The sequence below is a fragment of the Oncorhynchus clarkii genome, chromosome 13 (genome assembly GCF_045791955.1).
Source record: "Oncorhynchus clarkii lewisi isolate Uvic-CL-2024 chromosome 13, UVic_Ocla_1.0, whole genome shotgun sequence".
Lineage (NCBI taxonomy): Eukaryota > Metazoa > Chordata > Actinopteri > Salmoniformes > Salmonidae > Oncorhynchus > Oncorhynchus clarkii.
The window spans coordinates 47061089-47075943 of NC_092159.1; the positions used below are offsets into that span (position 1 = coordinate 47061089).

The following is a 14855-nucleotide window of genomic DNA, read 5'->3' on the forward strand; positions in this document are numbered from 1 at the left end:
TGCTGTATAGTGTTGGTCTTAGATATACTACCAGTCTTATTCATATGGAGAGACATTTAGCATATTCTATTGTCAATGTAAACAAAAGTCAATCAGTTTTGATCCAGTTGATCAAGGCGTTTTGAGGAAAACTGTGATAATTAAGCTGTCATTCTTGTCAGCCTTGGAACATGGAGACAGGAGTTGATCAGTGACCTGATACTATTGAAGTAGAATAAAGGCAGAGAGATGACTGTACTGATACAGATATCCCTTTGAATAGTCAGCTCCCATTCAGTTCGAGTAAATCAACATCTAGCTGCCTATACGATAGGCTGTCAGAGGTGGGTGGTAGATAAACCTGCTGTACAGATGTGAGCCACTCTATCGTTAGCAGTAAAGAACACATGACCTCACCCCTCTAAGGTCAGACCTGTCTTTAACTATTTGCCACAGGACAAATCCAACATTCTAAGCCCATACTATATACAAGTTAGGTGACTGTCGTTTGATTCTGTTCAATATGCCACATACTGTATCTATTAAAGTGCATCTATTTTTATATATATTTTTTTATATAATATGCAATAAAGAAATTACTGGTACCTAATTTGTCCTTAACTCCACTATTTGTTGATGTGTAACAAATGCATACATATAATTGGAGGCTGCTGTTGCCGATACTATACCGTAAGCTTTGCATGTCTTAATGTAATCTAGCACTTGCTGGATCAAAGTTAAAATAGCAATTTGCTTGATGTGCTTGATTTGGCAGGAATGCCTTTAATTTCAGCGTATAGGCTAACATGTTGGCCATCTTTTGAAGTGTTGAAATGGGGGAAAGGAGGAGATGGAGAGCGGGAAATGGATGGCAGAGAAGAGATGCGTGAGGCATTGGAGGTTATCCACCAGCTGAGGAAACACAGAGGCTGGCTGGGAGAGGTTGTTTGTGGTGAACACAAGCTCTGCAGCCAATGAAAATGTTTTGGTAGAAAGCGCTTGAAACAACTTCCCATCAGCACAGGAAGAGAGATCCCTCTTCAGTGATAGGAAACACTCGTACTTACACACACAGACAGGCATAACTGACATAACTCATGTCATCTTCTTGGCTTGGTAGGGTATGATTCATTTGGACCAGAAATAATCTGCACCATATGAAAATAGCTCATTACTCAAGAATTGCACTATGGAGCAACTTGTTGCGCACATTCCTCCAGTAACTTCCCCACTATGTCTGAACAATCCCCTAGATCACAGGTTAATAATCCCCATTGCTCCTGGGGGACAACGGGAGCTCCTGTGGTGCTATTGGATAGTGTTCAATAGGCTTCCTGCTGTGACCAACAGCCTCAGCCTCTCCTCCCTCTTCCCAGTCAAACAGGGGAGCACGCTTTCTTCAATCTGCCGTGAAATCGGGGACACTGTCCCCTCGCTGAGCCAGCACACAGCCTGCTGCGGCCATGCCAACAACTGCCTTACGCTGAGTTACTATTTGCCACTGGCACCCACAGGAAGACAAGCCAAGCAGCCACTGTTGTATCTCTTCTCCTCTTAAACTTTTAAGTGTGCAAATGTATTCAGATGGAAAGGTATTTCAAGGCAGGACATACATATAGTGCCTATTTTACTATTCATATTTTAAACTTCTAAATCTATCTCTGAAAACTGTGAAAATGACTCAATGGCTAAACCAGTCACACAATTCATAACTTCTTTATGTTAAATGAATGGGCATTAAAAAAGTATCGAAAATGAATGGATTGTCGTCACTTGATTATTGAAATGCCTCTGCCTTACAATGGTCCAAACCTTGCACCCTATGACACCTAGCAGATGTTCTGGCAGTGGTAGGGAGAGGGCATTGAAACCTACAACAGACACACTGGACATGCTCTGTCTCCCAGAATGATAGATGGACCGATGATCCCTTTTCCGTGTCCATCTCTTTTCCAACAACTATTTTGCCTCCTCCGTAACCTCTGACCTCAGCCGCTGTGATGGAGACCCTGGGGCCACAGCCCTCCCAGAGCCCCTGGCTACTACTGAAGGCCCCTCCACTGAGCCTAACCTGCCAATAATGGATGTAACCAAGAAGAAGAGCGAGAGGAGGTGACAGCCTGGTGGTGCACACATCTGCTATCCTGCTATCCTGCTAAAATCCTCATCCATCAGATCTGTCTATGACTGATCAGGATAGAGGTATGATTCAACCTCCAACTAGTAAAGCATCATCATCCTATCCGATCATTGCTTATGGGTTGAGGAAAAACCAAAGAGATTGTTTTCAGTGACAGAGGAACAGTTGGACAAGGAGCAAGAGAAAAAGAGCCAAAGGACGAGCCCAAATCTGTTCTGTTGAAACTCCACACAATGGAGATGAGAAAGACAGAGACTGTGGACCTGTGGATGACATCACTGATCCAGGCTCTGTTGCCAGACAATCATTATAGGAGAGATTTCTGCCAAATCTTGGCAAGAGGGATATGTTACACACAAGCCTTTTTCATTGCCATTTACCCCTCTGCCAAACCTTGTCGAAAAGCACATAGTTGGAGAAGATGGATAAATGTGAAACCGAAACGAGACTCCCAGTACAGTACTCTTGCCTCTACAATCACTCAGCCCTCTCTCTGTTTAATCATGAAAAATGTCTCTGTCTTGCTGACAGGGACCCATTGTTGATCATGTAGATAAAGTATTTCCCTCCTAAGAGACCACAGAGAGTTGTGCTGTTACAGTGCAGCAGTATCTCATCATGCTGCCAGTAGAGGTGCTGAGGGACTGCAGCATCCCACCACTGAGTCTGACCCACAACCCGACACTGTTCCGCCACCCCACACTTTTCTAAATATGTACACGAGTGCCGTGGAGAGTGGAGCGGGCCCGGAGAAGATTGGGCCGCCGCTCACCGCTCCACCCGCAGGTCATAAATCCATTGTCAGACAGGCAGGCTGATGCTGGAACGTTTAGGCACTGTGGGTCAGGTGATTTATGGATAGATATAACCACTGGAGTTTAAAAATAACGAGAGCAAATGAAGCACTTCTGAACTGATATAACCACTTTGGAGAGTTTATCCACTGCAGAGTTGAGTTATAGGAGACAGATAGTGATGTTTTAAAATGGCTTCAAGCTTACATTACAATGAAATGGTGGTGTGGAATCAGAATAGCACAGTTGACTTACTCTTGGACTCAGCTAGACACAGGCTGTTAATTAAAAGCCAGATAACAGAATAATTGGACCTTACAGTTAACAGCTCTGTTGCTCACCAGTTCAGCCAAACCAATTTCCTTAGATACTTCAGTGTTTCAGTTTATTTCTCCAGTACCTCCAGTCCAACATCACTCACTCCTACCAAGACCCCCTTCCCACCCTAAAGGCAGGACATGCAGGACATGGGGACTGAGTGTAACTCACGTTGTGGCAGGTCCCAGGGTCAGGGTCTGGCTGCATGAAGACCTTCTCCTGCCCAGCATTTATTCTACATGACATATCCTGTTCTTCCCTGTGTCCTGCTCTTCAGGGGCCCAGCCTCCCCTCCATATTTCTCCGGGCCAAATGCAGCTAAACCTACAGCCTGAGCCCAGAGGTCTTATTTCATCAACAGAGCTTCTAAATGCTTCTCTAAAAGCTACTGTAGTAAAAGTTGTCTGGTATTCACAGACTAGGTAGAGACAATCAAATTGTGTAAATCAAAAAAATGATTTAATGACCAACCTAGGTATTCCAGAGTATAATGGTCCACTTGTAGGATGACTAGTTTTAAGTCCCTACTAGTGCAACACACAGATGTATTTGGATTGTGTTTTGTTCACCCTGCAGCTTTTTATAACGACATTCTCTATTCTCAGTAACAGCCTGTTCATCGTCTATGGTCAATTCCTAGTATTCCTGGAACAGCCTGTTTTCTTTCCTTAAGTAAAAAAAAGAGAAGAAAAACATGAAATGTTGAAATGATCCTCTTTCTACGAAAGGTAAGAGAAGTGTAAACAACAGTAAAGTGAACAATGCCAGATGCTGTTATCACAGCCTAGTCATACCAGGATTACACATTTTATTTTTGGTATCCTGAGGCTTTGTAAATCAGGAATGTAATATGAAAGAATAGTAGACCTACAAGACTAAAGAAATACAGAGCACTGTTGTTCTACTCATCACTCAAATAGCACACTGTGGTAGGATGGTGTCATGTCCTAAATCACATATGTCAGAGTCAAGGCCCGCGGGCCACATCCGGCCCGCAAGAAGGTTTTTTACGGCCCCTGGGATGATCTTGATTTATTATTAGAACCGGCCCGCAGCAAGCCGGCAGCCCGCAGATCTTTTACACGCACCAATACTACATTTCCCACAATGCAAAGGTGACGCACCGAGCAGTAGGCTGCTTCATTTCAATATTTATTGGCACAGCAGTCGTCAGCATCACAGTAAAATTAACTTTCAGATACCCATCAAAAATGGCAAAACGGAAGGTGGATACTGAGAACCGGGGGTTTCAAACAAGGTGGGAGTCGGAGTATATGTTCACGAAGGTAGCTGGAAAACCTGTGTGTCTTCTGTGTGGAGAAAGTGTGGCGGTACTGAAAGAGTATAATCTGAGACGACATTATGAAACGAAACACGCGGACAAAAACAAGAATATGGACATGGAACAAAGGCTACAAAAGGCAGAGGAATTAAAACGAGGCCTCAAATCTCGACAGGCTCTGTTCAAAAAAGCCAAATCACAAGGCCAGGCTGCTGTCAAGACCAGTTTTATTTTGGCAGAAGAGATCGCTAAATCAGCCCGGCCATTTACGGAGGGGGATTTCATCAAAAACTGCATGATTAAAGTTTGTGACGAAGTTTGCCCAGAAAAAAGGCAACTCTTTTTAAATGTGAGTCTGAGCAGAAACACCATTGCCGAGAGAGTAGACCAGTTGTCCATCAATCTAAAAGAGCAGCTTGTGAAAAAGGGAAAAGATTTTATTGCATATTCCTTGGCTGTGGATGAGAGCACCGACATTTCTGACATTGCCCAGTTGTCAATTTTCATCCGCGGAGTGGACTCCAACCTAAGCGTGACAGAGGAGTTTTTGGCTTTACGTCCTATGCATGGCACAACTACGGGGCATGATTTGTATGAAGAGGTGTCAAGATGTGTAAATGAGATGGAGCTGCCTTGGGAAAAACTCGTGGGTTTGACAACCGACGGAGCACCTGCGATGTGTGGACACAGGAGCGGACTGGTGGCGAAGATACGGGAAAAGATGCAAGAGGAAAACGCGACAGGTGAGCTGACAGCTTATCATTGTATCATACACCAGGAAGCGTTGTGCGGTAAAGCCTTGAAAATGGAGCATGTAATGAGCATCATCACGCGCACAGTTAACTTTATCAGAGCCAAAGGTTTGAATCACCGCCAGTTCAAGGCATTTCTGACGGAGTTAGAAACGGAGCATGGTGATTTGCCTTATCACACAGAGGTGCGATGGCTAAGCCAGGGAAAGGTGCTTCAAAGATGTTTCGAGCTTCGTGAGGAGATTTGTCTGTTCTTGGACAGCAAAGGGAAAGACACAACACAACTCCGAGACGAAATGTTTCTGTGTGAAATGGCTTTTCTGTGTGACATTACGAGTCATCTGAATGCAATAAACTTGCAGCTGCAGGGTCGGGATCGTGTCATCTCTGATATGTACAGTACAGTGAAGGCATTTAAAACCAAACTGACTCTGTGGGAGACGCAGATGCGGAAAGAAAATTTGAGCCACTTTCCCAGCTGCCAGACCATGAAAGAGAAGCTCTCTACCAGTGCGTTCCCGAGCACACAGTTGGCTGATAAAATAGGTATGCTTGCCGCTGACTTTCGACGCCGATTTGCTGACTTTGAAGCACAAAAAAGCAGGTTGGAACTGCTCGGTAACCCATTTGCTGTTGACGTGGAAAGCTCACCACCAAACCTCCAAATGGAGTTGATTGACCTCCAATGCAATGATGCACTGAGGGCAAAATATGCGGCAGTGGGTGCTGCGGAGTTCGCCCGTTTCCTCCCCGGCACAATGCCCCAGCTGCGCATCCAGGCTGCTCAAACGTTGTCTATGTTTGGCAGCACATACCTGTGTGAACAACTGTTTTCTTTGATGAACCTGAACAAAACATCACACAGAAGTCGACTTACTGCTGAACACCTCCACTCAATTCTGAGGATTTCTTCAGCTCAGAGCCTTACCCCGAACATTGATGAACTTGTGGAAAAGATGGGACACCACCAAGTATCACCCTCAACCTCAAACAAGTGAACATTACTGTGCAATCACATATTTAGAGTTTTTACTCAGTTCAAGTTTAAAAGTTAAAATTTAATATTTGTTTTCACTGCATGTTACTTCTCCTTAAACAAAGTGTTGTTTTTGATTAATAGATTTTTGCACTTTATTTTTTTGTATTTCAATCCAATTATATTTTAAAAATATTTCAGTTGAGTGGATGATAGAAAATTGCTATTATTGTTTTTTCTTTGAAGTAAATTTAGCCCACTTTTGCTAAAATAGAAAATATAGTCTACTGATGGTGCCTTGAATACCGGTTTCTTTCATTTAATGTTCATGTTATGGGGATATTTATATAAAGGAAATTTGTCTTTTGTGTCTGTTGAAAATTAAAGATTACTGACAGAGCCATAAGAAAATATTGCTTTATTTATCTGATCATATTGTAATATATTTGTTAGGTTTTCAGTAGGTTCAATTAGGTTCACTAGACTATATGCGTCATTTAAAAATTTTTCAATGAACATTCGAACAGTCCGGCCCTCGTCTTGTAGCTGATTTTTTTATTTGGCCCTCCGTCCATTTGACTTTGACACCCCTGTCCTAAATGATGCTCTACTACTCCAGGCTACTGTCATGTCCTAAATGATGCTCTACTACTCCAGGTCTGGTGTCATGTCCTAAATGATGCTCTACTACACCAGGCTGCTGTCATGTCCTAAATGATGCTCTACTACTCCAGGTCTGGTGTCATGTCCTAAATGATGCTCTACCACACCAGGCTACTGTCATGTCCTAAATGATGCTCTACTACTCCAGGTCTGGTGTCATGTCCTAAATGATGCTCTACCACACCAGGCTGCTGTCATGTCCTAAATGATGCTCTACTACTCCAGGCTGCTGTCGTGTCCTATATGATGCTCTACTACTCCAGGCTACTGTCATGTCCTAAATGATGCTCTACTACACCAGGCTGCTGTCATGTCCTAAATGATGCTCTACTACTCCAGGTCTGCTGCCATGTCCTAAATGATGCTCTACTACTCCAGGCTGCTGTCATGTCCTATATGATGCTCTACTACTCCAGGTCTGGTGTCATGTCCTAAATGATGCTCTACTACTCCAGGTCTGCTGTCATGTCCTAAATGATGCTCTACTATTCCAGGCTGCTGTCATGTCCTAAATGATGCTCTACTACTCCAGGCTGCTGTCATGTCCTAAATGATGCTCTACCACACCAGGCTACTGTCATGTCCTAAATGATGCTCTACTACTCCAGGTCTGGTGTCATGTCCTAAATGATGCTCTACCACACCAGGCTGCTGTCATGTCCTAAATGATGCTCTACTACTCCAGGCTGCTGTCGTGTCCTATATGATGCTCTACTACTCCAGGCTGCTGTCATGTCCTATATGATGCTCTACTACTCCAGGTCTGGTGTCATGTCCTATATGATGCTCTACTACTCCAGGCTGCTGTCGTGTCCTATATGATACTCTACTACTCCAGGCTGCTGTCATGTCCTAAATTATGCTCTACTACTCCAGGCTGCTGTCATGTCCTATATGATGCTCTACTACTCCAGGCTGCTGTCATGTCCTAAATGATGCTCTACTACTCCAGGCTGCTGTCATGTCCTAAATGATGCTCTACTACTCCAGGTCTGGTGTCATGTCCTAAATGATGCTCTACTACTCCAGGCTGCTGTCATGTCCTAAATGATGCTCTACTACTCCAGTCTGCTGTCATGTCCTAAATGATGCTCTACTACTCCAGGCTGCTGTCATGTCCTATATGATGCTCTACTACTCCAGGCTGCTGTCATGTCCTAAATGATGCTCTACTACTCCAGGCTGCTGTCATGTCCTATATGATGCTCTACTACTCCAGGCTGCTGTCATGTCCTAAATGATGCTCTACTACACCAGGCTGCTGTCATGTCCTATATGATGCTCTACTACTCCAGGCTGCTGTCATGTCCTAAATGATGCTCTACTACTCCAGGCTGCTGTCATGTCCTAAATGATGCTCTACTACTCCAGGCTGCTGTCATGTCCTAAATGATGCTCTACTACTCCAGGTCTGCTGTCATGTCCTAAATGATGCTCTACTATTCCAGGCTGCTGTCATGTCCTAAATGATGCTCTACTACTCCAGGCTGCTGTCATGTCCTAAATGATGCTCTACCACACCAGGCTGCTGTCATGTCCTAAATGATGCTCTACTACTCCAGGCTGATGTCATGTCCTAAATGATGCTCTACTACTCCAGGCTGCTGTCATGTCCTAAATGATGCTCTACTACTCCAGGCTGCTGTCATGTCCTCCTAAATGATGCTCTACCACACCAGGCTGCTGTCGTGTCCTATATGATGCTCTACCATACCAGGCTGCTGTCATGTCCTAAATGATAGTCTCTGGTGATGCTTACTGTTGACAAGTTGATGGTCGTACCACAGAGGATCTCTAGACACACACTAACTCATTCAGACGCACACAGACACATTATACATACACATTCACAAAGACATCTCCACCATCTGGAGAAGTTGAACATGTGGTTCAAACAGCCGGCAACAAACCACCACCCCAACGGGAACCCACAGATACCCCCCTGTGTCCTCTTCCCTGGTATATGCCATGCCTTAGCCAACATGTTCAGCCACCACTGTGTAACACTGATATTTTAACATTTATCAGTAATGCATGGTTGTATGCTACAGTATGTGTGATAGGCTATGTGTGAACGGACTCCAGATTCATATGGAAACATCTGTACAACTTATGGCTATAGTAACTGGAGATTACCACTCGCTCCCGGATGAGTGGAGGAGCGATCAATTACTCTGTTGGCCTGTGTGGGTATACTTTATAAACACTTCTGTGCTGTCTCAGAGAAGGCTGCTGGAATGACAGTCTACAGGCAGTGCAGGGCCATTGAAGCCAGATGAGAAAGAGTTTATTTGTGGTTTGGTAAAAAACAACTGTATTTCACAGTATGTGGACTTTATGTAAATTGAGGCAATCCAAGTAGAATAACAGAGACTTCAACACTTGTCTACATTGTCCTTTCAGATTTGTTTAAATCTCTTAATTTAATTTAATTTGAATTATGTCTGATTCCAATCTAAATATTGATTAAAAAATATGCTTACATGAGGTCAAAATGGTCACATACCCCACAGTCCCCAAATCAGATTAAACCATTATCATCTGAATGCATCCTGTTAGTTATCTTTAGTGAGTCATGATTCTGTTGTCCATAATGTTTACTAAGTCCTGACATGTTTACTAAGTATTAAACCAAAGGACTGATCTCTGCCTCCCTGTGCCTCTGATCCAGCAGGGCAGAGATAGTGTGAAGATTAAAAGCTTATCCAATTAGCCACCCGCTGAGCCAATCAGGCCCATCTAAAGCCTGTGGTCACACTGGAGTGCTGCCGGACAGGCCCAGATCAGCTGGGTCAAACAGAGGAGAATGTCTCAGGGCTGCCCATGTAGGGGGAACTACAATGTCTTAGAATGGGCGGAGACCTGTCTCCTCTCTTTCCTGGCTAATCTTCAATGAACACGCTGTTCCTCAAATAGCTTTTGAACAACGATATCAGAGGGGGAAAAAGCTTGGATTACTCGAGCATGAGTAACGTCACCACTGCACACAGAGACCCCACACTGTGCTTTTTAGACCACTGTTTAGGCTGACTTAAAACTGAGGGGTTCTGTGTGACGGATTTGTCTGTTCACTTTCAATTCTATGGGGATCAGTTTAAGATCCGGCTATGTTTTGTTGATCTAGATATTTCAGTGACGACATGGTGTCCTATTGTCCTACACCTACATCTACATCTTCAACCGATCGCTACCTGTACCTACCCGCCTGTCCAACATTACTACTCTGGACGGCTCCGACTTAGAATACGTGGACAACTACAAATACTTAGGTGTCTGGTTAGACTGTAAACTCTCCTTCCAGACCCATATCAAACATCTCCAATCCAAAGTTAAATCTAGAATTGGCTTCCTATTTCGCAACAAAGCATCCTTCACTCATGCTGCCAAACATACCCTTGTAAAACTGACCATCCTACCAATCCTCGACTTTGGCGATGCCATTTACAAAATAGCCTCCAATACCCTACTCAACAAATTGGATGCAGTCTATCACAGTGCAATCCGTTTTGTCACCAAAGCCCCATATACTACCCACCATTGCGACCTGTACACTCTCGTTGGCTGGCCCTCGCTTCATACTCGTCGCCAAACCCACTGGCTCCATGTCATCTACAAGACCCTGCTAGGTAAAGTCCCCCCTTATCTCAGCTCGCTGGTCACCATTGCATCTCCCACCTGTAGCACACGCTCCAGCAGCAGGTATATCTCTCTAGTCACCCCCAAAACCAATTCTTTCTTTGGCCGCCTCTCCTTCCAGTTCTCTGCTGCCAATGACTGGAACGAACTACAAAAATCTCTGAAACTGGAAACACTTATCTCCCTCACTAGCTTTAAGCACCAACTGTCAGAGCAGCTCACAGATTACTGCACCTGTACATAGCCCACCTATAATTTAGCCCAAACAACTACCTCTTTCCCTACTGTATTTCATTTATTTATTTTGCTCCTTTGCACCCCCATTATTTTTATTTCTACTTTGCACATTCTCCCATTGCAAATCTACCATTCCAGTGTTTTACTTGCTATATTGTATCTACTTTGCCACCATGGCCTTTTTGCCTTTACCTCCCTTATCTCACCTCATTTGCTCACATTGTATATAGACTTGTTTATACTGTATTATTGACTGTATGTTTGTTTTACTCCATGTGTAACTCTGTGTCGTTGTATGTGTCGAACTGCTTTGCTTTATCTTGGCCAGGTCGCAATTGTAAATGAGAACTTGTTCTCAACTTGCCTACCTGGTTAAATAACGGTGAAATAAAAAAATAAAAATAAAACACCTCTTCTGTCTTTTTACACATCCATCTGCAGGAATTGCTGTGTTCTGACTGTCCTCAGGTTTTATCTTCTGGGCTGAATTGTCATTGTTGCATCCAACAATATGACTCAACAATATCAAACCTGTCTTTATTAAAACAAAGACAGGATAAATAGAGGACATCAGTCAATGGGCACTAAAATTGACACTCACAAAATCACAGTGAGACCATTGTGAGAAGGTCCCTGACAGATTACGACCAATCATACGTGTCTCTACCTAGTCCTCTTCGTCCCGGGTGGGACATAAAGCCGCAACAATCTTCTTCTGTCTTTGGCCACAGTCCCATGTCAGTCATAACAAGCAGGGAGCTCATTCATCAGGATTTGTGCTGACATTGTGGCCACAAAATCTACATAATGAAAAACAATTCAGTGAACACATCGTTTCCTTTAAAACACTGCCCTCTGCAGGAAATGAGGGTTAAACAGAAATCATGACAGTTCGGCATTTAGCAGAAAAGGTCCTTCAGGCTATTATGCATATGGAGGTCCGTATTAGGCTATACCAAATACTTCATCTTTGGTGTGAGACATTCTAAAGAGGGAGTGATTCTTGTATCTTCAATGTTCTTCGTATTTCTCCTGACGATGCGGGTCTAGAGATCAAATGCATCTTTTCACTAAATACGCTCTTTCATTAGGGTGCCAAAGGTCATAGGATTATGACTTCTCCCCCTCATTTGTCATCATGGCAAAGACAAGCCTGCACTCCAGCTCACATGGTCATGAATGGGTGTCTTCCACACAGCTGGGTGGTCTGAGCGGATGTGACCCCAATAAAGACCCCTACACTGAACGGTGGCTGCCCTTGCATGACCCTCACTTTTGTTGAGGCTTCAAGGGGCAGTGAGTCACAACACATTATGCAAAAAAGGACAGCTATGAAGTCAGCCAATGTACCCACCTGCTTCATTCTTGTTCTTGGAGTAGCCATGGAAGGAGAAGCAGAGGAGAGTGTGCTTGCCTGGACAGTGGAGCGTAATCTAAAGCACAATAGAAATGAAATATAATATTGTTAGAGGTTCTGACAAACTTATCACACAATTCACGTTGCAGCATGAGTCATTGGACAAAATCGAGTCCCTTGAAAGGTTTGAAACATTGTAGTCTCTCCCTCAACGGGGTCAAATATGGGTCAAATGTTTTGTCTGTGCATGCACAGAGGCTCTTGGGCCAACCGTTGCTACCTCGATGGCTATGAAAAAAGTTTAGTAGGAAATCAGTGTCGAAGCTAAAAAGTGAGTGCTTCGTTTACCAGTAGGTTGGGTGTACACAAAATGTTTCACTTATTGATCTTGAACTTATTGCCCTATATTGCTTTAAGTAAAATTTTCTAAACCCAGAGGGACAACATAACAAGACTTCCGGGAACACTTACCAAGCAGACTCGGCAGACCAGACCGGGTTTGAGAAGTCAATGAGAAAAGTGAAATATATTCCTAGTTGTTAATTTTTTAAGTCTAAAGGCACAACCTAGACTTGAGGCCAATGTCTTAAAGGAAAATTCAACCCCAAACTAACTGTTTGTATTTGTTTCATTAGTCCATTGCTGATATACAGTGGTAAGATAAATAATGTGAACTCTTTGGAATTAACTGGACTTCTGCATCAATTGTTCATAAAATGTGATCTGATCTTCATCTAAGTCACAACAATAGACAAACATAGTCTGCTTAAACTAATAACACAAAAACAATTATAAATGTTCATGTCTTTATTGAACACACTGTGTAAACATTCACAGTGCAGGGTGGGAAAAGTATGTGAACCCTTGGATTTAATAACTGGTTGACCCTCCTTTGGCAGCAATAACCTCAACCAAACGTTTTCTGTAGTGGCAGATCAGACCTGCAGAAAGGTCAGGAGGAATTTTGAACCATTCCTCTTTACAAAGCTGTTTCTGTTCAGCAATTTTCTTGGGATGTCTGGTGTGAACTGCTCTCTTGAGGTCATGCCACAGCATCTCAATCAGGTTGAGGTCAGGACTCTGACATTGCCACTCCAGAAGGCATATTTTCTTCTGTTGAAGCCATTCTGTTGTTGATTTGCTTCTGTGTTTTGGGTCGTTGTCCTGTTGCATCACCCAACTTCTGTTGAGCTTCAATTGGCGGACAGATAGCCTTACATTCTCCTGCAAAATGTCTTGATAAACTTGGGAATTAATTTTTCCGTTGATGAGAGCAAGCTGTCCAGGCCCTGAGGCAGCAATGCAGCTCCAAACCATGATGCTCACTTCACCATACTTTACAGTTGGGATGAGGTTTTGATGGTGTGCTCTGCCTTTTTTTCTCCACAGTGTTGTGTGTTCCTTACAAATAACTAAACTTTAGTTTTATCTGTCTACAGAATATTTTGCCAGTAGCGCTGTGGAACATCCAGATGCTCTTTTGCGAACTTCAGATGTGCAGCAATGTTTTTTTTTTGGACAGTAGTGGCTTCTTCCGTGTTCTCCCATGAACACCATTATTGTTTAGTGTTTTACAAATCAAAGACTCATCAGCAGAGATGTTAGCATGTTCCAGAGATTTCTGTAAGTCTTTAGCTGACACTCTAGGATTCTTCTTAACCTCATTGAGCATTCTGCACTGTGCTCTTGCAGTCATCGTTGCAGGACCGCCACTCCTAGGGAGAGTTGCAACAGTGCTGAACTTTCTCCATTTATAAACACTTTGTCTTACCATGGACTGATGAACATCAAGGCTCTTAGAGATACTTTTGTAACCCTTTCCAACTTTATACAAGTCAATAATTCTTAATCTTAGGTCTTCTGAGATCTGTTTTGTTCGAGGCATGGTTCACATAAAGGCAATGCTTCTTGTGAAAAGCAAACTCAAATTTAGGGAGTGTTTTGATAGGGAAAGGCAGCTCTAACCAACATCTCCAATCTCGTCTCATTGATTGGACTCCAGGTCAGTTGACTCCTGACTCCAATTAGCTTTTGGAGATGTTATAGTCTAGGGGTTCACATACTTTTCCCAACCTACACTGTGAATGTTTAAATTATGTATTTTTCTTGTCAAAGTTGAATACAATTCTTTGTGTGCTATTAGTTAAGCAGACTGTGTTTGTCTGTTGTTGTGACTTAGATGAAGATCAGATCTCATTTTCTGACCAATTTATGCAGAAATCCAGATAATTCCAAAGGGTTCACATACTTTTTCTTGCCAACTGTTACTTGTCAACTGTAAGTGTTGTTATTTTGAAGTGAAAACATCTAGGACCAACAACGGCTCAGCCACAAAGTGGTAGGCCACACAAGCTCACAGAACGGGACTGCAAAATGATGAAGCATGTAGCCCATAAAAATAGTCTGTCCTCGGTTGCAACACTCACTACCGAGTTCCAAACTGCCTCTGGAAGCAACGTCAGCACAAGATCTGTTCGTCGGGAGGTTCATGAAATGGGTTTCCATGGCCGAGCAGCCGCACACAAGCCTAAGATCTCCATGCGCAATGCCAAGCATCGGCTGGAGTGGTGTAAAGCTTGCCATCATTGGACTTATGGAACAGTGGAAATGCGTTCTCTGAAGTGATGAATCACGCTTCAGCATCTTGGAGTCCGATGGATGAATCTGTTTTTGGCGGATGCCAGGAGAATGCTACCTACCCGAATGCATAGTGCCAACTCT

General features: G+C 43.4%; 1 protein-coding gene across 4 annotated transcripts in view; it reads right to left on the minus strand.

Annotated features, from left to right (window-relative positions):
- Positions 1 to 14855, minus strand: part of LOC139364920 (acyl-coenzyme A thioesterase 1-like) — an 85916-nt gene that overhangs the window by 40880 nt on the left and 30181 nt on the right. Inside the window, exons 5-6 of one of the 4 annotated variants that reach the window (XM_071102147.1) lie at positions 12132 to 12210; positions 11448 to 11577 (exon numbers count right to left, since the gene is read on the minus strand). In XM_071102147.1, the coding sequence (XP_070958248.1) occupies positions 11545 to 11577; positions 12132 to 12210 (112 nt within the window). In that variant the 3' untranslated portion in view covers positions 11448 to 11544. Of the gene's footprint in view, positions 1 to 11447; positions 11578 to 11836; positions 12211 to 14855 lie in introns of those variants that run through there. The other 3 variants (XM_071102146.1, XM_071102148.1, XM_071102145.1) reach the window with 3 other exon arrangements.